Source organism: Lycium ferocissimum, chromosome 8 (genome assembly GCF_029784015.1).
Source record: "Lycium ferocissimum isolate CSIRO_LF1 chromosome 8, AGI_CSIRO_Lferr_CH_V1, whole genome shotgun sequence".
In the NCBI taxonomy this organism is placed as follows: domain Eukaryota; kingdom Viridiplantae; phylum Streptophyta; class Magnoliopsida; order Solanales; family Solanaceae; genus Lycium; species Lycium ferocissimum.
Window position 1 is genome coordinate 52083124 of NC_081349.1, and position 27294 is coordinate 52110417.

General features: G+C 35.1%; 1 protein-coding gene across 2 annotated transcripts; it reads right to left on the reverse strand.

Annotated features, from left to right (window-relative positions):
- Nucleotides 1-1576: 1576 nt before the first annotated feature.
- LOC132068729 (OVARIAN TUMOR DOMAIN-containing deubiquitinating enzyme 11-like) lies at nucleotides 1577-25604 on the reverse strand. 2 transcript variants are annotated; one of them, XM_059462408.1, is made up of 10 exons: nucleotides 25407-25604; nucleotides 24486-24722; nucleotides 23518-23591; nucleotides 22831-22885; nucleotides 22669-22743; nucleotides 17518-17591; nucleotides 17390-17438; nucleotides 3176-3260; nucleotides 2341-2397; nucleotides 1577-2050 (listed from the first exon to the last, which is right to left on the reverse strand). In XM_059462408.1, exons 2-10 carry the CDS (start codon nucleotides 24666-24668, stop codon nucleotides 2007-2009), a joined length of 696 nt encoding a protein of 231 aa, XP_059318391.1. In that variant the 5' UTR covers nucleotides 24669-24722; nucleotides 25407-25604; the 3' UTR covers nucleotides 1577-2006. The 2 variants fall into 2 exon arrangements, with proteins under 2 accessions (XP_059318391.1, XP_059318392.1); XM_059462409.1 differs by lacking the exon at nucleotides 25407-25604 and adding an exon at nucleotides 24825-25063.
- Nucleotides 25605-27294: the final 1690 nt, after the last annotated feature.

A 27294-nucleotide genomic window follows, 5' to 3' on the forward strand; every position in this document is an offset into this window, starting at 1 on the left:
ATTTAGGCATTCCATGCTTTTTGAACTTGCCAAAGAGCACAAACAGGGATATCATACTTTAGCGAAAAATTTCTGAGTGCTACAATTTTATACCATGCTTGGTTAGATACAATTGTTTTCCTCAAAACAATACATGTGTGTAGGTGTGTACAAAGCAAACCGCACCAAACCGATAAACCGAGAAAAAAACCCGATTAGTGGTTTGGTTTGACTTAGTTTGGTGTTGGAAAAAAAAACCCGATCATAATTGGTTTGGTTTGGTTTTACCTAAAAAAAGTCAAACCGAACCAAACCGACCCAACGTTACGTGTATTCGATTTTTAAAATATTTATACATAAAAATATTTATTTGTAATGTAATTTGTAAATATTTCCTAAATTTTTTCATAGTTTTTTGTCTTTTATCATATTATTTTAAGTTTGAACTTAGAATTTTAAATGCAATAAGTTTTATATCCCATGGATGTGAGTAACTCAAATAAAGTCTCAATCAAAACCAACTCAACACTAATGCTAACAAAAGAAATTCAATTCTAACACTAGGAATGACAGTAATTTTGGATATCTATTCTTCAATTTTGCATAATTTGGTTTAGAGCGTAAAAATATATAGCTTAATTTTTTTTCTTTGTCTTGTAATTAATACTTATTAGCCGGACTTATTTTAGCATAACTTTATATTAAAGTCATTTTCTTTATGGCTTATTAATTAGCAATACTTATTTTAACCGATTTTGTTATCTTTTTTGTTGAATATTTTAATACGATGTCATCACCCATCTCACATTTTGTGTTATTTTCTTAAGAAACACCTTAGTTATATAGTTGTATTTTACCCGGACTAAAGAAATATTTGAAGTAAAAGTCATATGTTTTGTATGAAGACTTTTTCGGAAAAAAAACCCGACAAAACCGAATAACCCGAGAAAACCCGAAGTTGAAAAACCCGAATTTTATTGGTTTGGTTTGATTTATAAATTTAAAAACCCGACGCATTTGATTTGGTTTGGTGTTTAAATAATCCGAACCAACCCGGTCCATGTACACCCCTACATGTGTGAGTGCTACAATTTTATACCATGCTTGGTTACATACAATTGTTTTCCTCAAAACAATACATGTGTAAGTTATGCAGGAATGTATCAATTATTTTATGCAGGAAAAGTTGTTGAATAAAAATGCTCGTAGAAATAATATATGAATTAAAAAAATACTTACACAAAAAAGGAGGTTCATGCAATAAGTTAATGGTAGGAAGAGGTAGGTTTTCATAATTATAAAAGCTAGAGGAGAAATCCTTTCAATTGCAAGTGTGTTGCTTAAGCGAGTCTTCTATCGGCAGATGCACTTTTTTCCTTTGGACAAATCAAACCTTTTTGTGCTGAGTAAAAGCACAACCACGTGATGTTCATCACCAGATCCAAGAAGAAACTTTAATGAGCATAGACGATACTAGAATAAAGATTACCCTGAAAGTACATATTTCTTGATGATATTTTGCTATACCAACTAGCTAATTAATAACTACACATTGGGGATAGTGAGCAAGTAAAAAGTGAGAATACCGAGAGCAATATACGAGGAAATTTGCTATGCACTGTTCTGTAGCATCTTCTGCATTTGTATTCAAACTATATATATGTATCATTAGCCTCAATCTCAAAGTTGACCACACGAGTTATGTATAACTATGAAGCTCACTATAGGTTACGACTTATGAGGATTCCTTCTGATTTGACTATTTTTATGCTGGTCGTAACGCTTTCCAGATATATCCAGGGATGAACCAGCTACACTTTCACATATGAGTAAATATATCTATATATAAGGATTTAAAAGCATATATTCACATAAGTTCTCGGTCATCATCACAAGAGTAAGAGCAGTGAGTGCAGTAGTACTCCACACACATTGACTTGAACTCTTCGATCTTCCTTTATGTAAAATGCGTTTCTTTGAGGCAGAATAGTCGAATGCAGCTCTCAATACTTTTGATGGTGAAAGCGTCAGAAAAGCCAATGCTTCTTTCTGCGCACTCTAGCAGGCACCTCTGTTGCACATCAAATTAAGAAGATAAACCAATATTATCAGCAACCAATGATAGCCGAGGCAAATTCTTAAGGAAGAATTGACGCACAACTGGCAGAGGCGGGTAGAGTATGGATTCGATGGATTCAATTGACCCCACCAATTATGACACGGAACATTAAATAAATATGTGAAAAATCAATACAATTCCAACAGATATTCAAAAGTGTAATAGATTTAGTGGTAAGAAATAAAGGTTGAACCCATTGAGCTTAAATTCTAGATCTTCCCCAGAGAACAAGACTGGTGTACCTCCGATTTCATATAGAGAATTGTAGTGCACTTCACTCCAGAAACTCAGCCACAATTCTAAAATAAAGAACGAGTTGTTACAAGGACGAAGATACAAAGATGAGAAGAAAAATCAACACCCAATAAATTGAGAATGCCAACTAGAGCATAAAGCAGTTCTATTTTTATATTCATTGACCGCACACGTGAATTTGCTCGATTAATACATCGTTCTTCCATGATAAGTATCAGAATAATGCATTTGAACTAGAACCTAGCAAAGGTTACTTAAACAATTTAATTAGTTTTTCTCTAGACCATCATAAACAGAAATGTTTGTCTATTTAAAGAGAATCAGCTCAAGAATATCCTCAAACATGATCTACATTTGAATTTCCGCAGGAATTCATGCACACAGTTACTATAGTATGTCAACAAATAAAAATATCAAGCACAAAACATCATCCGATGTTTAGAACCCGTTTGGCCATAAAAATTACTCACTTTTTTCCGGAATAATTTTTCACTTTGTTTGAAAATCAGTGTTTAGCCATGAAAATTCCAAATTCAACTTGAAGTTGGATTTCAAATTTGAAAAACAGCTTCCAACCTGTTTTCTAACTCCATCTTTATAATTCCAAATAAAATGATCTTTTCTCTACTTTGCACAAGGTATAACCAAACACAACTCCAGTTTCAAAATTCCAAATAAAGTGAAACATATTTGGTTTTTATGGCCAAATGCCTACTTAGTTTATTTGCATAGGATTAAGTCTCTTGGTAGTAACAGCTAGCTAGCTATCTATTTAAGTATGTCCGCTCATATGTGTGTGTATAGCAGACAAGATGTATGTACCTCTAGAAGGCTGTATGTCCTTAGGAAGGATCTCAATGTAGCCATTCTCGCGAAAAGAAGTGACCAAACATATTTTTACTCCGTACTGCAATAAAATCCAACAGAAGCAAAGAGTTAAGCAAACAGCACGGTGGCCCACCAAATAAGAAAAAAAAAAAAAAACGACATATAGATAGGAAAGCGTAAGCAGCACAATAAGGAGAAACGGATAAAGCAGTTCTCAAAAAGCAAGAGAATAGAAATCCTTTAGGTGGAAAAAGTCCAAATCTACCTATAAGATTTAGAGGGTTATAAAACTTGAAATGATGAAATATCATTTCTTTACATCAGTCATAGGTCCATCATGTAACCTTTTCTTCTCGAACCTTCTATGTTCTCCAAAATGTACTGTAACTTTTACTGCACGAATAAACAAGTTGGCCTTTACCAAATCCTGCATCCGCACAAGGTGGGGGTTTAGGAAAAGAAATAGCTGGCAGACGTAGTTCTTATGAGTCACTATTACACTTGATCCCATGTCAATGTTCTATTGTTTATGTAAAGGGATAAGGAGAGAGAAGATATATTGAAGACCTGATTGTTGACATTACACAATAAGGGCTCCTTATATAAGAGTCCTAATCTAATAAAAAGTAGGTAAATAATTACTCTCTACAAGACTACAACTAAGTAGAGATTATCCTAGAATATCATACTCCCTCCATTTCAAAAATTTTGTCTTACTTTCCTCTTTAGTCCGAGTATCTTGGGTCAATAATCCCAAGAAATGAGGAGATTAATGATGATGTTACACATCATAATGGAGTGAGATGGATAAAATGAAGACTCGCATCCAGAACACGTGATGAGAATGTGCCACCAAGACTTAAAGGTAAGCTTTATAAAGTGGATGTCAGACCAGCTATGTTGTATGGGGCGGAGTGTTGGCCGGTCAAGAACTCGCACATCCAGAAGATGAAAGTAGTGGAAATAAAGATTTTGAGATTGATGTGTGGGCATACGAGGAGATATAGGATTAGGAACGAAGATATTCGAGACAAGGTGGGAGTGGCCTCCGTCGTGAACAAGACGAGTGAGGCGAGGCTGAGAAGGTTCTAGCATGTGGATAGGAGATGCACATATGCCTAAGTGAGAAGGTCTGAGAGATTGACTATGATGGGTATGAAGAGAGGTAAGTATTAAGAAGAAGTGATTAGATAGGACATGACACACCTGCAACTTATCGAGGAGATGACCCTAGATAGGACATATGGAGGTCGAGGATTAGGGTAGAAGGTTAGAGGTAGTTGAGCATTGTCTAGTTTTCCTTATCCAGTATTGTTACTCTCCTACTTTCTTATTCTTTGATTTATTATTACCTGTTGTTTCCTTTGCTTAGGTTACCATATTATTTGTTGTTGTTACTATCCTGTATTTTAGCATGGTTCTTTGTTGGGTTGTGGGATTTTCCCCCTTCCTATATGGATAAATAAATATCCAATCTGGACTAGCCCACTTTTATATTTGGCCCATAAATTAAAAGACCTTTTAGGTCTGATTTGGGGGCAAGAGAGATCTTTGAGATAGCAGCCTTTCAACTCAAAATAGAGAGAGCAGATTTTTTCTGCTGAAAAATCAGTTTGTGCAGCCACCTTCTTTTGTCGATTCCCACTGCATTTCTTATCGGATTAAGGTGAAATTTGAACCGAGTGTTCCCAACATCTTGATCTTCGATTAGGAACTAACAGAGCACGATTTGGAGTCCCATAGCTCCAGATTCTCGTCAGCGAACAATAGTTGCGTTTTTGGGTGATTTTCTTCCAACCTTCTCTTGTTTGATGGTTGTTCTTGTTGCTCTGTGTTTGGCATTGATGTTGTAGTCATTTTGTAACTCTCTCGTTGATATAGTGAAGCTTTGGTTTGTAGTTTTGTTACTCTTCTCTTTGAAGAGGGTTTTCCACGTTAAATCTTGGTGTCTCTTACGTTTGATTTATTTGTCTTGCCATATTTACTTTGTTGGTTGTTATAGCTGCTGCCCGGAACTACTTGACCATGTATTTGAGGTCTCCTCTTGATTCAAATAGATTGGGGAAAGTTTTAGACTTGGTATTCTTCCGCTATTACCTTGTCGTGCACTTGTTAGTGCTCGTTTTTCCCAGCAAAGTGGTAACAATGTCAATGCTTTGGTGGGACAAGTATGAAGATGGCGCAGTGTGGTGTGGGACCTAGCTTAGTGCCTTGGCCCATCTATGGGTCGATTTACGACATTTGCCCGTAGCTTTTAAGACGCATACACACCTTTAGGCTTCGGTGACCGTAAATACTCTAACAATGTGGGTGGCACATAGACACGTTGAATCTCTGACACGTGAATCATGGTAATGACATCTGGAACTTAGTTCAGCCAGGAGATTGTTGGGTGTCCCACATTGATAGCTAAAAAGATACTCTTAATGGTGTGAGGCCTTATGTGGAAAACCGTGCGGGCTTGGCCCAAAACGGACAATACCACACCGTATTAAGAGTATTCTGGGGAGCACTAACAAGTGTACTACAAGGTTATAGCGGAAGAATACCCAAGTCTAAAACTTTCCCCAATCTATTTGAATCAAGAGGACCTAAAAAAACCAGCTCAAATAGTTCGGGGCAGCAGCTGTAACAACCAATAAGATAAATATCGCAAGACAAATAAATCAAATGCAATAGCCACCAAGATTTAACGTAGAAAAACCTCTTCAAAGAGGAGTAAAAAAAACCACGGGACCAAAGCTTCACTATATCAATGAGAGAGCTACAAAAGTTCTCCACAATGGCTACAACATCAATGCCAAACACAGAGCAACAATAGCAACAAGAATAGCCATCAAACAAGAGAAGATTGGAAGAAAATCACCCAAAAACGCAGCTACTGTTCACTGACGAAAATCTAAAGCTACGGGACTCCAAATTGTGTTATGTCAGTTCCTGTCAAGATGTTGGGAACACTCAGTTCAAATTTCACCTTAATCCGATAAGAAATGGAGAGGGAATCGACAAAAGAAATTGGCTACACAAGCTGATTTTTCAGCAGAAAAAGTCTACTATCTCTCTCGCTATTTTGACTTGAAAGGCTGCTATCTCAAAGTCTCTCTTGCCCTCAAACCAGACCTAAAAGGTCTTTTAATGTATGGGCCAAATATAAAAGTGGGCTAGTCCAAAGTGGGTATTTATTTATCCACATAAAAATTGAAAAAAAACTCAAAACCCAACAATTCTCCCCTCCCGACTATGTGGAGGAGACCGTCATCCCGACGATCATGCAACACTCTTCAAACTTCTCTCTTGGCAAAGCTTTAGTCATCATGTCAGAACCATTATCATCATGTGAATCTTCTCAAGTTCAAGCAACTTAGAATCCAATACATCGCGAATCTAATGGTATCAGCAACTCTTTAGAAGCTCAACTTGACAAAGAATAAGCTCACTTTTCGATAGCAACATATTTTTGCAACCTACATTGCCAAGACACAGCTCCCCCTGCAAAGGTAACCAAGTAGCCCGAAGTAGTTTAGTATAAATCATTGCATACATCAAACTACCAACAACTGAAGCATAAGGAACTTTCTCCATATCTTCCTTCTCAACATCGCTAGGACACTGTTTCATGCTCAATTTAAAGTGCATAGTTAAAGGTTAACTGACAGCCTTAGCTTTATACATGTTGAACCTGCAAAGTACTTTTTGAATGTACTTCTCTTATGATAACCACAATGATACAAGATTAAGAACGAAAATAGAAATAAAATGCAAGAAAAGAAAAGGATAGATAATTTGACACAACTAAAGACCCAAATTAGCAACCAAAGTTCTTAGATTAACTTGACCTCTAATTTAGGAACTAAAGAGCACCAAACTCTTAGGATGACCAATAGGGATTTGACACCCTAAGAACCAATCCTCTCAACAATTTCACAATCTCAAGCTTAGCAAGCCCTCAACACTCAAAAGAGTTTACAATTCTCAAAATATCAATATCCAAAATAGTCTAACCTTCCATGAAGAAGAAGAGAACTATTTATACTATGCTAGAAATAAAAGAAAGCAAAATGACATAAACACCCTTAATGAGACAAGGGCCTTGTTTGGCTATTCTTCTTTCTTCAAAATCTTGAAATCTCGCTTTGCAAGAATAGCCAACTCTTCATCTTTAGCCATGTGGTAACTTCCCATTTCCTCTTCTTCTCCCCAAGCAATCTTCATCAACAAATGGACTTGGGATCCAAGATGCTCATCAAAAGTATACTCAAGAGCCTCCCGCTTCATGAATAGGCTTTGCAAGTGTTGTAGTTCCCGGGCTTGGCTCCTCGTAAATGGCCTTGAGGCAAGTGGGCTTGCATCACACAACTTCTTGGCCTCTCTATCACGGACAATCTGCATGCCAAGAATCTGCCTTACTGGTCCCAAATCTTTCATAGCAAAAGACTTATTCAACTCTTGCTTCAACTTCTGAATTCTACAAGCAGTATGACCAACAACAAGCATGTCATCAACATAAAGCAATAAAATGATAAAGTCAATATCAGAGAATTTTTTCACAAAAACACAATGATCTGGAGAAGTCTACTTGAAGCCCCGTTGACTTATAAAAGAACCAAACTTCCTGTACCACTTCCTGGGAGCTTGTTTCAAACCATACAAGCTTTTTTTGGACTCTATGTCACGGACCATATAAATTTATTCATCTAAGTCACCATGGAAAAAAGCAGTTTTAACATCCATTTTCGTCTTAACTGGTAGAACATCTCATCAAAAGCAACACGCTTTTTCTAATTAAATCCCTTTACAACTAATCTAGCCTTGTATCGTGGAACTGGGTTGCCATCTTCATGTTTCACCCTAAAAACCGACCTGTTTTTCAAAACTTTTCTACCTTAAGGTAGCTTAACCAAATCAAAGGTATAACTATTGTGTAAAGATTTAATCTCATCTTCCATAGCATCAAACCACCTTTCTTTTTCTTCACTATCCACGACCGCATCAAAACTTTCAGGTTCTTCTGCGTCAGTCAAAAGTACATACTCATTGGGAGAATGACGAGATGAAGTCCTTTTCTCTCTAGTAGATCTTCTGAGAGAACTTTCTAGAGCATCAATAGCCATTGGTTGCTGGCCAACCACATCATCTTGCCTTTGGAGCATCAACAACATCATGTTGGTCATTCTGAACATTCACCATCTTCATTATCAACTTGATCTTCATTATTTTGAATATTTTCTTTAGGTGCAATAGTCACAAGAACTGGATCAATATCAACTAAGCTCTCACCGCTTTGAGAATCAACTTTCTCAGCTTTGTCAAAACCTTCATTTTTCTAGTCTTCAAAGAATATAAACACAACTTCTAACAAGTTTCTTCTCAACTGGATCATAGAAACGACAGTCAAATTCGTCTTGACTATAACCAATGAAGATACACTGCCTAGTTTTAACTTCCAAGTTTGACCTCTTATCCTTAGGAGCATGTACGAAGGCCTTACACCCGAAGACTCTCAAATGAGCATAAAAGACATCCCTTACCAAACCAAGCTCTGTCAGAGACATCAACATCCAAAGCAATAGTAGGAGATAAATTGATAACATAGGCAGCAGTATGAAATGCTTCTGCCCAAAAGGAATCTCGCGTGCCTTAGCATCTGAAAGCAAACATCTAACCCTCTCAACTAGAGTTCTGTTCGTCTTCTCTGCTAAACCATTTAATTGAGGAGTATTTGGAGGAGTTTTCTGATGCCGAATATCCCGTTCTTTGCAATAATTATCAAAAGGACCAATATATTCACCACCATTGTCTGAGCGGATGCATTTTAATTTCTTCACTGTTTGTCTCTCAACCAACGTCTGAAAACTCTGAACAAATCAAGTACTTGATCTTTAGACTTCAAAGAAAATACTCAGAATTTGCGAGAATGATCATCAATAGAAGTCACAAAGTAAAGTGCACCACCATGAGACGTTACTTTAAAAGGACCACAAAAATCAAGATGTACCAACTCCAACAAATCAAACTTTCTTGAAAGTGGATGACTCTGAAAAGAAACTCTTTTCTGTTTCCCGACTAAGCAATGAACACATCTCTTTATTTTGCTTGTTTCACTCTAGAAAGCAAATTCTTCTTAGCCAAACTATCAATCCCCTTCTTGCTCATATGATTCGGCCTTCTATGTCATAACTCTGATGAAGTGCCATTCTCCCCCAAATTTACCGAGTTACTAGAAATGAAGCCCTGAAATACATACAAGTCGGATAACTTGTCACTTCGAGCCACAACCACTGAACCTTTAAGAAGCCTCCACTGCCACCACCAAGGTGCTATGATAACCCTCATCATCAAGCTTTCATGCAGAAATCAAATTCAGGCGAACATCTAGAGCATGCTCGACATTGTTAAGAACTAACCTCGAACCATTGTTACTTTTCAAGCAAACTATGCTAATGCCAAGTACCTCAACCTCACCATCATTGCTCATTTTCAACAGTCCAGAATTATCTGGAGTATCAGAAGAAAAGAATTCCTTCTTTGGCGTGACATGGGAAGTAGCACCTGAATCCAAAAATGAACTAATCTCATCACAAACAAGAGACATTTTTGCCACAAGCAACAAGAAGATCATCTTTAGCAACAATAGCAACACGATTTTCATTATCGCCATCTTTCTTTTGTTGTTTCATATCTCTCTTATACCTGTGGAAATATTTCTTGATATGCCCTTTCTTGTGACAATAATCAAATATCAGGTTCTTGTATCTAGACTTTGTCATGCCTCTACTTTTGCCTCTTGTTATTCTGACCTTTGAAGTTACATCTCCCCCTATCTTCAGTAACCAAAACATCAAAGTGTGAAGCTGAAGAAGACGAGGCTTGAGATCTTCTTCTCATCTCTTCATTTAAAACATCTCTTAGTATATTCCATAGTTACAACACCACTGAGAGCAGAATTAGTCAAAAAAACCTGAAGAGTTTTCCAAGAGTCGGCCAGAGTATTCAAAAGCCAAAGTCCCTAAATTTCTTTATTAAGCTTTACACCCAACTGGTGAAGGACACCTTGAAAATCATTAATATGATCAGAAATAGGACTGCCCTCTTTGTACGTAATATTCATAAAGTGTTTCAGCAGGAACAACTTTCAGTCTTAGAAGCATAAAGTGTCTCGAGCTTTTCTCACAAACTTCTAGCATGTGTCTCATTCACAATATGATTTCGAACATTGTCTTCAACTCATTGTCTAATATAGCCACAAACCTGTAAGTGCTCAAATTCGCAATCATCACCATTCATAGACACGGGTTTGCTAAACACATGTAAATACAATTTCTTGACAAAAAAAAAGGTCTTTCATCTGGCCTTTCCAAGTATGATAATTACAAATCCTTCCGGTTCAATTTATGTGAGGGTGTTTCACTTGGCATGGAGTTTAAGAATGAAAAGAAAACTTGTGGTCCAAAATAAGCCATAGATATTTGTGTGGTTAGAAAGCATTTCATTAAGGGTAAAATGGAAAGTTTAAAGTTAAATTGGGACTGACCAAAAGGGAAAAGAGTGTCACATAAAATGGGACAGAGGGAGTACTATTTAGACGCACCATCTTGCTTATATTTGCCTCCATCATCCAAACAGACAATCAACAATAACGATAACCACAAGCTCTGATACCACTTGTTGGGCTAAACGGTCAAAGAATACTCTTAATACGGTGTGATATTGTCCGCTTTAGGCCAAGCACACACGGTTTTTCCCGAAAGGCCTCACACCATTAAGAGTATCCAACATCTTATAAGTAGCTACTTTTTTCTTCAGCTACCAATATTTGCACACCCAACATTCTTCATTGTTGTATTTCCTTTCCATCTTTGATTTTGATATGCTTTACTTGAGCTGAGGGTCTATTGAAAACAACCTCTCTACCTTCACAAGATTATAGGAGTAAGGCTGCGTACACATCACTTTCCCCAGACCCCACTTAATGCAAAACATAATAAGAGAAGACTCTAAAAATATTCTTAGTACTAATCATTCCAAATAGAAAAAAATAGTCATAAACATATCATAGGCTCATTACAAAATACTTGTGCACCTTATATATGACATGCACAATAACCATACTACATAAAGCTAACCTAGCGCTTGAACTTTTCAACCAAGTTCATCAAACATCAAGCAGAATGAAATCTATCCGGTCTTCAAGAAAACAAGATTATGAGTAGAAATTAGACATCCTTTTCTTCATCTTAACAAATGAATACTCAAAGTCATACCAGGATATTCTGAAAAGAAAAGGAATAGTTTATATATTTGGTGTTAACCAATATAAAAGTAAAAAATAGTGATAAAAAATAAATACGTCAGATCACCTACTTCCACTTTTAATATTTTTTGAACATCCTCTAAAATGACTGGGAGCTTGTATTCTTTTGAAGTCAACCGTATCTATCGCTGAGGGTAAATAAGAACTTCGACAGTCTTTACTGACAAAAAACTTTAATAAGAAGAACGAATTCGATCTCCAGTACTAAAAGTTGACTCAAACGAAACAATAGTAATACATGGTACACACTTGCCATTTTTGAGACAATCGAATATCTATTAGTTCAAACTTTTCACCAAACCAAGATGTCTAGATCGTCTCATCCATCAAGTATTTGTCAACATCCATCAATTATTTCTCAATATCAAACTTTCTTTCTCCATTTCCCTCACCTTCCAAGTGTTTCTCCCATTGAGATTGCCACATGTCACAAATTTTGTCCAACAAATTAATTTTATCTTCAATACTCATAAGAATCTTAGATAAAGAATCATTGTAGTAATTATACAAGCGAATGAAAACACTTATCACTTGATTTGACTTCTCTTCCCAACAAAGAATTATAAGATTTTTTAATAAACTTCACATAATCTTATATCGAAAATCAAACACAACAGCAACAAACAATAACATGTTCATATTTTCAAACTTAATAACATGTTCATATTTTCAAACTTACACCAATATTTATGAGACTTACCTTTCATCCTTACCGTCATGTAACACAAAACAAGGTCAGCACTTCAAGATTAACATTACGAAGTTGAGATAATAGTCAAAATACTCCCCAACGTTTGACCAAAATACCTTTGCTTTGGTCCTATTACCCCTTGGACAATTTTTTTTCAATATTAAAAGTATCCAAAAACAACCTCAAATTATTTACGGTGTGCTTGTAAAAACGTGCCACATCTTTAATTTCCTCATTTTTTATTAATTTCCCCCTTCCTCCATCCATTTACTCTTCTTCAAAAAAAAAAAAAAAAATCTCTCAATTTTCCACACTCCATTTTCAAGATGAGGATCCAAAACCCATACCCAATTCTTCTTCATCTTCATCAACATCATCATCATCATCATCTTCATTAGAGTTGAAAAAAAAAAAAAAATCACACCAACTTCCTCAAATTTGATCCAAAAAAACCCAAATGTGAAAGAAAGCTTCCAAATACCAAGTAGAACAAAGTTCATCCATTAATTTGATCAAACAATTAAGAATTTAAAGAAACCCACTTGGTGTTCTTCATAGTTTTCTCCAAATTCCTAACAAAGTTTAATTTTCTCCCAAATCAACTCGAAAGAATTAGTGCTTAGCTTAAACAACTCAACCAAGCAACAAGTAGTAACTCCAAACAAGCAACTTTAAAGATTTTCTTTAATTGATTAGATTTTTCAACCTTTTTTTTTTTTTTTTCCAGATTTTCGATTTTTTTTTTTCAGATTTTTTTTTTTTTAATTTGATTTGGGAAAAAATTCAAATGTGAAAGGAAGCTTCTAAAAGTAGAACAAATTTCATCCATTAATTTGATCAAACAATCAAGAATACATCGTTCACACCCCGCTGCATAAAATAAAAAAATAATTATATGCCGGATCCGGCATACAATCTTTAAGGAAAAGCTAAAGTTATGCCGGATCGCATAATTCAAAAGTCCGCCCCATAGGCAAGAATTTTTTTCTAAGACATAGTTTAGTTATGCCGCAGAATTTTAGTTAAGGCATAACAAAATTATCAAGGCAAGTATTCCTTAATGCATAGACTTTGCCTTATAAGGCAAAGTTTAATCCTTAAGAAAAACTTTCGCATTATGGGCATACTTTTAGTTATGTATTTCTCATACTTTTTAGTTAAGGCATAACTAAAAGTTTCTTGAAAAGTAAATATATATATATATATATATATATATATATATATATATATCTCCATTTCGGACTTTTACTTAAATATTAACGCCCTTCAAGTGTTTCTGAGACTTGCCACGTACTTTTATAACACAACTAAAAGTTGTCGGACTTTATATATATATTTTTTTAACTTTTCAAGGGAAACTTTTATCTAAAAGTGTGTCCATAAAACATAACTAAAAGTATGCCCCATAAGGCGTAAGTTCTCTTAAGGTATAACAAATCTTATAAGGCAAAATAAAAGAATCATTGTGAAGGAATTATCAAAGTAATCTTATACAAGTACGCCCATAAGGCATAAGAAAACACTTATATGAAATTTAACTTGACAAGGCGTGTGGGTTCGAACTTCGGAACCTATGGGTTTTAGCCGAAGGGCAAAATTTAAAGATTTTAATATGAGGGACAAAATTTAAAGACCACCCCAACGAAGGGCAATTTGCAACGAATTGCCTTTAAAAAAACCCACTTGGTGTTCTTCATAGCTTTTCAAATTCCTAACAATGGAGTTTAGTTTTCTTATAAATCAAAGAATTAGTGCTTAAACAACTCAAACAACAGCAACAAACAAAACAAGCAACTTTCAATCGCATTTTCTTTAACAAGATTAGATTTTCAAATTTTCGTTTTTTTTTCTTGATTTTTTTTTTTTTTGTGAATTTGATTTGGGAAAACGGTGATTATAAGAATAATCACTATCCTAGCTCTAAATTTATAATGGGTATTATTTTGACCAAAAAAATGGAGACTTACTAAAAATGGAGGAATTTAAATTTATCTATATGGCATCTATGTGGCAAAACTTCAGTTGGCATTTTAAAACACCGTATGCTTTTTTTAAAGGCTATAACGCGCACCGAGCGGTGTAGTCACGCTCTTGTCCACATCGGCAAAAGGGGCATTTTAACGAAAAAATTATCCAGGGGGGTAATAGGTCCAACGCAAAGGTTAGGTGTGTAGTTGGCATTTTGGTCAAACGTTGGGGGGTATTTTGACTATTATCTCTTACGAAGTTCAAAAAACTTATGGAAGAGAGAAATAGAACAATTGAACTTCATGAAATTTTCAATGTGGTTTGATAGAAAATGCTAAGGAACTTTATAAAAACTTTCTGATTCTTCCAATCACCGTAGATGGGTGCCCACCCATTCCACTAATTTCTCTACAACACTTCTCGTCTTCAATATACATTCTAAAATATGCTTTGTATATATAGAGTTCCACCTCGTCTCAACATCTAGACTTAAAATACCATGAGTGTCTTTCCTTCGCCTTCTAAATAAATGACTTACAAGAAATAAATATCGCAGGAGATAGCTTGACATATTTTACAACATTCTTTACCCATGAAATTGATTCAATTTGTTCATCTAACCCATTTTTACAATCAAATTTAGAATATGCGCATTAAATCTAACATGTAAGAATTCATTTCCCAAGATTACTCATTTCTAATCCTTAATTCTCACTTTCAAATGATTAATGACGACAACTTTAGCAGTTTCACAATCCAAGGTCAATGTGAGTAAGTTCTCATTTCCCCTAACAAACATGTTTTGTAATGTCTTACTAATGATAAAATGGACATCATTGCAAAAATTGACTTATATTATTATTATTTGCTCACTAGATTGATGATGGATGAAATTTACAAGAAAAAATTCTTAACTTTCTCAAACTTCAAAACTACAAGGGTGAAACAATTGCTAAGGAAATTGAGGCATGTTTGTTAGATTGAGAACTTATTCACATTGACCTTGCATAATGTAATTGCTATTGATGGTACCATTGAACATTTGAAAGTAAGGATTGAGGACCGAAGAGGAGTAATATGGGGAAATAAGTTCTTACATATTATATGTAATGCTCTTTCTAAATTAGCCATAAAAAATAGGTTAGATGAACAAATTGAGTCAATTTCACGTGTAAAGAATACTATAAAGTATATCAAGTCATCTTTTGCAAATTTTGCCTTTTTTAAGCTATTTGTTGAGAAGGTCAAGATAGAAACTTATGGTCCTTTAAGTCTTAGGTACAACTGGCATTTCAAGCATGAATGTCGATGACCAGAAATACCAGAAGTATTGCAGCGAAACTAGTGGAATGGGATAGCATCTATCTTCAGGTTCGTGCTTTGGTAGAATCTAAAAATTTTTCTCAAGTTACTAAAAGTTTTCTATCAAGTCACTTTGAAATTTTCAAGAAGTCCATATGCTACTTTTAATTCTTTCTTCAACAAATTTTTTGATCTTCGTAATAATATTTTCCACTATCTTTAGAGTGTTAATCTTGTTTTAGGTGACATGGCCGAAAGGATAAAAGAAAAGTTTAACAAATAGTGCGTTAAGTTTGAGAATATGAACATGCAACTATTTGTTGCTGCTGTATTGGATCCTCGATATAAGATGAAGTATGTGAAGTTTATTTTTAACAACTCTAATGATTATTGTTTAGTATGAGAGAAATCGGATCAAGTGAAAAGTGTTTTGACTCGCTTGTAAAATCGCTAAAATGTATTCATCTAAGACTTTCCCTGAGAATATTGGAGATGAAATTAACATGATAGACAAAATTGGGAGGAACATTAGGAAGAGGAATGAAATGTTGAGAACAGGAGAAGACCAAAGATTTGAACAACTTGGCTTGGTGGAAAGTTTCAATTAATAGATATCCAATTGTTTCAAAATGGCAAGAGATGTACCATCTATTGTAATTGCTTGGTGGAAAGTTTTCAGTTAATAGATATCCAATTGTTTCAAAATGGCAAGAGATGTACCGTCTATTATGATTTCTGTTGTTGCATCTAAGTCAGTTTTTAGTGCTCGAGGACAAATTCTTGATTCTTACCGGAGTTCCTTGTCGACAAAGACGGTAGACGCTCTTATTTGCACTCAACAATGGATACAGTCAACTTCCAAAGGACGCAAGCTTCAAGATATTTTAGAGAAAGTTCAAAAAGATAGAGAAATTTGAAGCATGTAAATTGACATTTACTTCTTTATGATTGTTTTTGCTTTTATATTGGTTAACACCTAATATGTTAATATTTTTTTCTTTTAGAACTTTTTTTTTTTTTTTTTTTTTTTGAGATGGCATATTTGTTAAGATATGCAAATGATGTCCAATTCAACTCATAATGCTTATTGATCGTGGAGACCGGACATATTACATTTTGCACCTTTTGTACTAATGAACTTGGTTAGAGAGTTCAAGTGCTAGCTCTAGCTGCATGTAACATGGTTACTTGTACATGTTATATATTAGGTGCATAGGTATTCTGTAATGAGTTCACGATATGTTTAAACTGCTTAGTGAGATTAGATTTAGTATTTTGTTACTATGTTCTGCATTAAATATTCTATGTTTTGTTTCAAAAAATTTTGATCGAATTTGTACCAGGAACTAATATCCCTACCAGTAAATTTGATTGAATTTGTCTAGGTATTACCTGATGTACGGCTATGCAAACCCTAACATCTTCGTCAAATTTAACTTCTACCAGCACGTGGTAGCATAGTTCCACATGGGACTTAGTTCTCACACATTTGACTAGTCTCTCACTGCTTTGCTCCGATACCATACCAGCAACTTGATTCTATTCCTAGTTTAGAAAACTATTGAAATTCATTTTTGCTTAGCTAACAAGATCTCCTCCTTGTCGAAAGTTTAATCAGGCAACTTACTGTTCCGTTTCGCTCGCCTAAGAGGATTTCATTCTTACAAGAAAGCTACATTTTTGCTCATCTAACAACATTCCCTCTAAAAGTTCCAAGTCCGTGTTGTTAATAGGGAACATTCAAAAACTTTATAAGTTAAAACCCACCAAAACCAGCTATAGTTATTGGATGTCAGACAGGTGTCACACATACTAATATTATAAAGCATATATTTAGTTCTAAAAAGATGTCTTATAATGACCTACACCTGCTTACACATGTATTGAGTTGTGCCACTAAAGCAAGTTGAGAAAGAAAAGAGAATCTCTGACTTACTCTATCTGCAGCTGCTTGGAGAGTGATATGATCTCCCCATTCCCCCAACCTGGCTTGAACAAGAAAACCTAGTTAATAGGCTGTCAGGCCTTCTTCAGGTAAGTCTATAGATAGAAACCAGATTTCACCTCTTCATCTTCTTCAGGTAGCTTTTGTATTTCATGGGAACATAACTTTCGTAAAACTTTCTGAAATGCTTTAGCTGAAACAGATTAGCAACTAGGATAAGCACATGTAGGATAAATAGAATCAGCAATTAAATGTGATTTGGAGTCACTACGGATCATTTCGATGGGGCACCATTCCAAGCCATTAGGTCAACAACCTCATCAACTAAGTCTTAAAAAAATATTCTGAACTATAATGAAGAAACAAAATGGTTTTCAGTATTCAACTATTGTGAATAAGTAGCCATCCTTCGGAAAAGGAGTGCAAGGAAAACTCAAAGAGAAAAGAAAACTTCATACTAACCATGCAATTTTGTCACAAATAATTGCTAAGACTAATTGATTTAACAACTTGCAAGTCACTGGACAATTATCCAATCCAATGTATAGTTGTTTGATGTAATAGCAGCAGAGATTTCACCAATCTGAACTTATACTTCTAAAATCAAATATTCATGTGTTATACTCAAGAGGAAGAAGAGTTGGTTCTTATACTAGAAAGAATGTCGAAAACCAAACAGGTACGTTGATGATAGGCTAGAAATATGGATTTTTAGCATTATTTCACATCTTTATTGACTCCACTTCAATTGTATTTGAGCTACAACGTAGTATTTTATACTTATTATGTGTGTTTCTTGCGTAGGACTTGTTCCCGAGCATTTCTTGGAGCTTAAAAGCAGGTTTTGGGACTTCGAAGTCTGAGTAGAAGTTCAACAAACAAATCAGGATCAAGTTCAGGGTTACGAGGACCGAATATGCATGCTAAGAAGTGAAGAAAAAGGACGAGATCGGAGGCAGCCAGCAGCGAAGCGCCAGCAGCCAGCCTGCATGCCTGAGAAAAAAACAGGCTGCAGAAAATGATGCCAGCCGCGACGCGCCGGGCGGGGCAGCCCACAGCGCAACAAGCTTGCCCGATGCAGATTTTTCATTCCAAGTTTTTTAAGGCAATTCAGTCTAGGCTTATTTAGTGAAGGTATACAGACAGAAAGAAGACGTTTTTGAGGGCATCTTCGGACGGCTAGACTTGTGGAAGCGGCTAAGAGATTAAACGAGGATTTCACTACTTTCTACAATCGATTCAATTCGAAAGTTGGTTGTAATGATTTCTAGTTTACTTTTTTCTCCTATTATATTTATTCTTGCTATTATGGAATAGTTTACCTTAGGGTTTGTGACGGACATGGTGTTTTGAGATTTATGTGTGGATTAAATCTGTTCATTTGCTAGAATACTCGTATGGAGTTTTGAACGTTAGGTATTCATTACTTTAGTTTAATCAGAAGAGAATTATTTTATGGGAAAAAGCTCAAATATGCCATCGAACTATCCGAAATGGCTCATCCATGCTACTCGTTAACAGTTGGGGTTCATTTATGCCATCGCTGTGACGCATTTGGTTCATTCGTGCCACTGACGGAGCCCTACTACTACCAAATTTTGCCACGTGGCATTATTTATTCCCTTTATTACTTACCAGCCTCCGCCCCTTTCACCCCTCTTTTATGAGTGGCATGTGTGAGCCACTTCGTTACGTTCAGCGGCATATTTGAGTTTTTTCTCAATCCCTTGTAATACTCAAATTTCACCATGAAAATACACATACATACTCTTTAATTCACATACTCATATGTACTGCCACATCCAGCTACAGCTATACCTCATTATTGTACTCTTTTTTAAACACATCTCTTTCTTTTTCTTAAACAAATTTTATGCGTTTTTTAAATCTTTCTAAAGAGCCATAAAGTACGTGAAAATTGTGAATGATGTAGAATAAGATTATATTCATAATTCAATTAAATAAGAGAGCACACTTATTCCATGTAAAATAACAATGTTAGTCTAAGGGACAAACTTGTCCTCATAAGTTTGTTACATAAAATTAGAAAATATGGAGATTTATTTGAGTATCACAATTAGACTAATCATTCGTTGAAATCGAAAGACTCAACAAAACTTTAGGAAAGAACCTTGAACGATTATTAATCCCGATTACTTCTCTTGCACATGTCTTGTCATTTGCCCTTATTGCTCCTATTGCTAGTAAGCCTTTTATCTGCATATGTAAGTGTCAGTACTAATTTGTTTAGAAAGTGAATGAGATACTCGTGGTTTAGCACCACAAAACTGGTAGAGATTTGATTTCCTGAATAATACTGAGCAAGATTTTGTTTGAGTTATCAATGACACCAATCCATGTAATACTATACTATCTTTGACTAGCGAAGCGTTATTTTTGATATATTGTGTTTTGCGCTCGTCACACGTGCACAGTGGTAAGACAATGATACAAAGTAGTAGCTAAATCTGGAATTAATAGGGTTGACATCGATCTATTCCCTAATCATACATTGGCGAAGTTTGATATCCTATTCTTTGGGACCGAAGTGAATTATAAGATGATTTTTATGACTTTTCAGACCTGATATCCTCAAGCTCATGAGTATGAGAAAAGAAGAAACAGATGAATAAGGTCAAAGGTGAAAGGAAAAGAAAAACGCCATGTGTTTGCTAGGTCTTAGTGCAAAGTGCAACTACAACATGTCTTTTAGTGAAGAAAGGCACCATGAGGTTATGGTGGGATATGCTTAGGTGGTTTGACACTTCTTGGGTATGCCAAAAACTGTGAAAGATTTGATGTTCAGTTGGAAGAGTGGGAGAAAGAGGAGAAGACGAAGGGCGCGGAACATGGTCCCATTTGCTTTAATGAGGGTAGTTTGGAGAGAGAGAAATAGGAGAGCTTTTGAAGGTGTAGAGTCGAGCTTCTCTCAGTTGGGGAGTAATCTCCGGTCCCTTATTTTCTTTTGGTGTAAACAGAAAGTTCCTTGCTGTATAAATGATTGGACAGAGTTTGTGGAGAATCATATTTTGTAGAGTCTTTTCCTTTTGGTATATCCCTTGTATACAGTCAATTTGGCCACGTTTATGAAGGAAATACATTTACTTGATAAAAAAATGAAGAAAACTATAAAATTGTGTAAAAAATAACTACAAATCACAAAAAAATAGTTGGTCAAAGGAATCGAAACTGGTAACATATATTAAGTAAAAACAATGTTATCAAGTTCAAAAGCCATTTCAAATCTCTACATCAAATGCAATAATACAAGTTTAAGTTTCTAATTTAAAGCAACAAACATTCTTATAATAAGTATATACTATACTCTTCCTAATAATTAACATATCATCCATTATATTTATTAATTATTACTCCATTTGTCTCAATTTATGCGTCATACTTTCCTTTTTAGCTTGTCCCAAAAAGAATGTTATACTTCTTTATTCAAAATGCTATACTTCTTTATTCAAATATAAAAATAATTTAACTTTAAACTTCTCATTTCACCCTTGATGAGATGATTTTTAGTCACAGAAATGTCTAGTTTATTTTGCACTACAAATTTCAAAAGTTTTTCTTTCTTTCTTAAACTCCGTGACCTGTTAAACACTGGTACATAAATTGGGACGAGGGGCAGTAATATATTACTTTTGCTAGCCACATTTCTTGTTTAGACTTGGCCTCTTCAACAAAGCCCATAAGGGTTGAGGCGCACATCTTTTTTTGATAAGTTTGAGGCACACATTTTAGTGCCTTGGTGCCTACACAAAAGCGTCGCTTGCGAATGCTGCAACTAACTTTAAGGCTTAAACGCACCTCGAGTGAGCCTTTAAGAATAATGAAGCTTAGAACACTACGTAGTAAACAACTTTCAAGAAGATCTTCAAATTGGTCCCTAATGTTTGCGGTGTGCCGTCTTAGTACCCAATATTCAGTTCATTGTTATAATATTCCCAATGTTTAACTTTTCATTTTTAATATTATTCAACAAACCAACAATGCCATTAGGACGATTTGGATAGACTTTGAAGGGAAAAACTCAAATCACATAGCACCTATAGCAAAAGTACACTATAGTTTCTGTTTAAGTTTCAATTTTTCTTGTTTTTATCAGGTAATTGTGTAATTCCATTCAATCAGCATCCAGAGGATACAAAAAATTACAAAAAATGATAAAATCAAGGAGCTGAAAAAATCCAAAAGAGCAAAAACTACCTCAGAATGCGGATGAAAATTAAGCTTGACTTTACATGAACAAATAAAGGACCATTTAAAGATGAACATTAAGGATTGAGGATATGATATGAGCAAAATGGACATTAAGAACTAAACTAACACAAAGATTGCAAATATCATTTTCGTCATTCTTGAGAACTTCCTTATGTCCCACCTCTCTTGATTACTAAAACAAACTTGAGTCCACAATATGCCATCACAAATACCCATCTAACAAGATCAATTACTAGATTAAGACAATCTAAGCACTTCCTTGGTCACGCCTTGCAACCCCCAAATCCAATATATTGACTATCAAAATTTTTCAGGCTTTCTTCTTCAACTAACTTTTATATTTCATAATATTCCCATCATTTAGCAAAAAACTAGCCATTAGTATTAATTTCATCTTATTCACACTTGTTATATGTCACATGGGTATTCTTCGCTCTTGAATACGGTACTTGGCCAAACATTAGGTTACCAATTGGGCCATCATAATGGGCAGGTTTCATATCTACATAACTGAGGAACGTTCTAAGTTTTTTGAGAAAAAGGAGGCCCTTGTTTTAGGAAATTTGCTTTGGTTTCTTGGCAGTATGCTGTTATCTTCTGCTAAATGACCCATGCTTCCTGCTGCGTTATAGCTTCAGTTAGCATTAAAGCAGGCATGTTTTTCCATAAGCTAACGAACTCAATTTGATCTGAATTCCGGCACTAATTGATTTAAACACCTTTGAAATTGCTATAGATTTGCCTATAATCCCTATTTTTGGTTAACCTCAGACATTTTGACATCGACTTGAACAAGGAAAGATTTTATTTGCTTCTGCTAAACCAAGTCCTTGAACACCAACAATGATAATTTATTACTCGTTGTTTCATCTCTTCCTTAACTACATCTCAACCTTTCTTTTTTTGGTACTGCTATCACACACAAACTCCGTAAAGAATCTTGCGAATCTCAACACTTCCTTGTAGCTTTGGTACAATCTTGTTTTATAACAGATAGTGAGATGAAAAGAAGATTTATTGAAAATTCTATGCACCCGTACCTGTTTAACAACCTCCTTCCTGACATGCTTATGATACTCTGGATTATGATACAACTGGTCTGCAAGGGCTCGAAACTGTCCAATAAGTCAAGGAAATAGTCACAAATAGCACACGTCTATCAAGTGCAGCAATGGCTTGTAGACTAGTTAAAGGAGACTAACCTGGCAATTCCCATCTCCTTGAATTTGAAATTCAGCAAGGCCATATGCTGCCAACCTGAATGATAAATAACATTAACAGGACGCATTAACAAGAAACGTATTCCTTACTGACAGTACCAAAATAGTACGAAGATAAAAAGTAACATCCTTCCTCTTTAAATAGCTCCCTTACTGGGAGTTCCAAACATGAATAAGGTTATAGCTTGTGGCTTTTTCCATAAATTATGCTGTCAACTACAGATCATAAATAAGTACTTTTAAGTTTTAACTATCCCCTGGAGAATGATATATTGTATGATATATTGTAGAGAAGCACCCAAAAAACAGTATAAGCAAAGGGCCATATCTTATCTAGGATTGCATCAGCTTGTCAGTTTACAACTATTTGAGGATACACCTATTTAAATTCTACGAAACCAAATAAAATTGAAAGCTTCAATTAGAGCCCCCGAAGTCATATAACTGGCTTCTCCATTTCAAATTGTGGTTTCAAGATCAATATATATCTTACACTATGAAGACCAAAAAAAAAAAGGATGGGTGAGGCAATTAATCTTCGAGCAAAGTTGAAGTAATGCATTACAGACTAAAAAAAGAGTAATAGGTCAAGGACTACGAATTTGACGAATGTCAACCTAAAATGTCAAGCTGAAGGGCTATGACACAATAAGTGAAATGATACACAACCTGCCAGAGAGCCTCCCATGGTCAAGTGTGGCATCATTAGGATCAGGTATCTGCCCAATAACCCTTGGAGTGTGCTGCAAAGACAGCAAGATTATAATCAGAATACGATGGTCGGTACCATATGATTGTTCCAAGAATTAGAATCAGTGCTCACATCAATGCAACTCTATACAAAAACTCATTACAACATATTTCTATAGATGATAGACAGGGGCAGATGTAGCCTTTCGACTACAGGTTCATTTGAACTCATAACTTTTCACAGAGTACAGATATATGTGTGAAAGTCTACTACAATATCAATAAATATTATATCTGAACCCATAATCTTAACATTAAAATGAATTCAATGTTGAATATTTTAAAAGTTGAACCTACAAAATATTTTAAATTTAAATCCTGGATCCGCCTCTGATAATAGATAAAGCTCTAAATTTACAAACTAAGAAAATTCTTGATAACTTAGGGGCCGTTTGGTTGCCGTTTAGAGAGGAGTTATCCATTTATTAAAACTAGCATAACTTTATACATTGTTTGGTTACAAAAACGGGGGAAAATAATCTCCACATAGAATCCAGCTTAAGTTATAAATTGCTTGGTTGGTTTCTTTCTCTTATCCTCATAAAAGATAGCATTGCTATTACAATGTTCAGTTCATGTTTTTTTTAACCCGCATAACTAATGCAGGGTAGAAGATAAAATAACTAATACATGAATAACTAAACCCTATGTATAACTAGTCCCTACATTACTAATACATGTATAATTAATCCTACATTACTAATATGTGCATAACTAATCTTTGCATTACTAATACTTGCATAACTCCAACCAAAAACCAAACAGCCCCTATTGAAACTATGTCAAAGTTTAGAAGAACAAAAAAGAAAATGACTCCTTCATATACATAAAAAAAAATTCTTTCTTGCTCTTATAAGTCTCACTAGTAGAAGCAAATATGATTGTACCGGAATTGAGTCCAAATGAGAGAGTCTCTTCCCAAGCTTGTTTGCCCCGTACTTCGAAACATTTTCTTCTTCTTCAGCCAATATTTTGGCAATGGTATGATCATCCTCTGTACCTTGTGAACTACTATTCAAACTAGACGCAGAACTCGAGCTTGCTCTTGAGTTCCCATAATGTTCACTCATATTACCATCAACAACTTCTCCAAATACAGGAATAGACCAATACAGCAAGAATTCCTAACAAGCAATAATTCCCATATAAAATTAAGATTGGTACATAAGCTCTCCTCCCCCCCCCCCAAAAAGAAAAGAAAAGGAAAAAAACCAACAACAACATACCCTCTGAGATCCCACAAGTAGGTCTGGGGAGGATAAGGTGTTCGCAGACCTTAGTAGAGAGGCTGTTTCTGATAGACCGTAGGCTCAGGAAAAAAAAAGAATCGTTTTCCAGAACAGTTTTAGAAAAGAAATGCAAGACTAAATAAGCTATGATAAAAATATTGCAGGAAAAGAAATACTGACAGCAAAATTAGTAAAGATAACCAAAGTAAAAATAAACAGCATTAATAATAATTTGAAGAAATAGCTAATGTTTTCATAATAATAGTAATAATGTTCACTCATATTACCATCAACAACAATACAAGAATTCCTACCAACCAACAAGAATTCCCATATAAAATTAGAAACCAAGAAAATGGTAATATTGTATTCTTTTTTGAGAAATGAAAAGGGTAATCTTGTATTCTTTGGGAGGATTTATCAGATACTTGTTTGCATGAAAAACCCCACAAAATTATCAAGTAATGTATGTCTAATTTTGGGTGTGAATTTGGATCTTGAACCACTTCTTTTTAATTATATAAAAGAACCACAATCAAGAATCAAGAATGATCAATTCAAGAGCAAAATCTGAAGTACCTTTTGGTCTGAGAACACAGTGAAGATAAGAAGCAAAAAGGGTAATTTGAATTACAAATAAAATGAAGTAATAATGGGATTTGATTCAAGAAAAGAAAGCAAAGGGAAGCAAAGAGTTGGTTTTATGGGTTGTGAGTTTTGTGACATCATTTTCTCACCCCCGACATGTCGACGACAAGTAAAGAGATAAATTTTTGGAAAACAAAACACAAACATACATAAGTTAAGACTAGTTTGTTACCTCGTCAAACTCATTTACGTGGAGTCCTTACCCTCATTTAGGACGCGTTTGTCCATGAAAATTATTCACCTTTTTTCAAGTGTTTTTGGCACTTTATTTGAAAACCTGAAGTTTGGCTATCAAAATTTTAAATATAATTTGAAGTTTGGCTATCAAAATTTTAAATATAATTTGAAGTTGTATTTGACAAAAGGAAAATACCTTCCTAAAACTCTATTTTCATATTTATTTATTTTTTACTTTCAGTACATTTAAGCAATCAAATTTTTTCACAAAACTACCACCAAACACAACTTCATCTTAAAAAATTTCAAATAAAGTGAAAATATTTGGTTTCTATGGCCAAATACCTACTTAATTTTGAGTTAATACCTCAAAATCTCCCTAAACTATCCACGTTTTGTTAGGGATCCTTTAGTAGGATGTATTAGAAAGAAAAAAAATACATGTATTAGCTTTAATATTATTTTATCTCTTGTTTGGTAATGTTTTTCAACTTATGTATCACTAGTTCATGTTCAGTACTGTAACGACCCATTAGGTCGTTTTGAGCATTAGGACTCCTTTTTCCTAGCTTTAAAATGATGTTTTGACTTGCGGGGATGGGTGACATGATACCCGTGGCAATCGGGTGAATATCAAACAAGAAAATCTAAATTTGGAAGCTATTAAGTTGAAGTCATAAAAAGGTTTGACCAAAGTCAATATCTGGGGTTAACGAAACACGAATTTGAGTTTTGACAAATCTGTTAGGTCCGGAATGTGATTTATGAATTAGTTGGGTGGTTTGGATGGATCCTGATGGACTCTGGAGTGTTTCAGACACTTGGTTGAAATACTAGTAAAGTTAAGAATTTGAGTTGACCACGGTCAACATCGTGTCAAGACTATCCCGGATCGATATTTTGAGCGTTCCATTAGGTTCATAGCGTGTTTAATGATCAATTTACATATTTAGTTTGTGTCTGGGAGGTTCCGGATGAGTTTCGGGTGCTAAAACAAAGTTTTGGCAATACAAGATTTTTCAGTTGTTGGTGCAACTGAATAGCTTCATCGTGATCGCGGGGGTGAGGTCGCGATGGCAAAGGGTACTGGGGCTACGCATCGCGATCCTGTGGGCTAGTTTCTGGGACAGGTCAGGTTGTTCTTCGCAATCGTAGAAGGGCCTCGCGATCACAAAGAAGGAATTGTAGCGGGCAGATTTAAATCCCTAAATTTCGAGAAACATTTCATTCATCCATTTTTTGAGTTTTAAAGCTCAATTTGAGATAATTTTGGTTGTTATCAACTCGTTTTGGCTCGAGGGCCAAGAATCTAATTCCTCTTGATTACTTTCGTTATATAGTGTTTTAATACATAGATTTGGTGGGATTTGGGGGTTTGAGCCCTAAGGTTAAGAAATGATAAATCTTTGATTTGGCATTCGATTAATGGATGAAATTAAGTGATTTTCTACATTTAGGCGTTCAAAGTTATGGGTAAATCGATTTTGCAATAAAATTTCAATTTTGACCTTGGGGGGCTGGGTTTGACTTTGGGTTGACTTTTAGGGCCTGAAATATTACTTTAGCAATATGGGCGTCTATGAATTCGTATACTCACGTACATCGCATTTTTGATAGATTGAGAGCGTTCTGAGGTGCAATG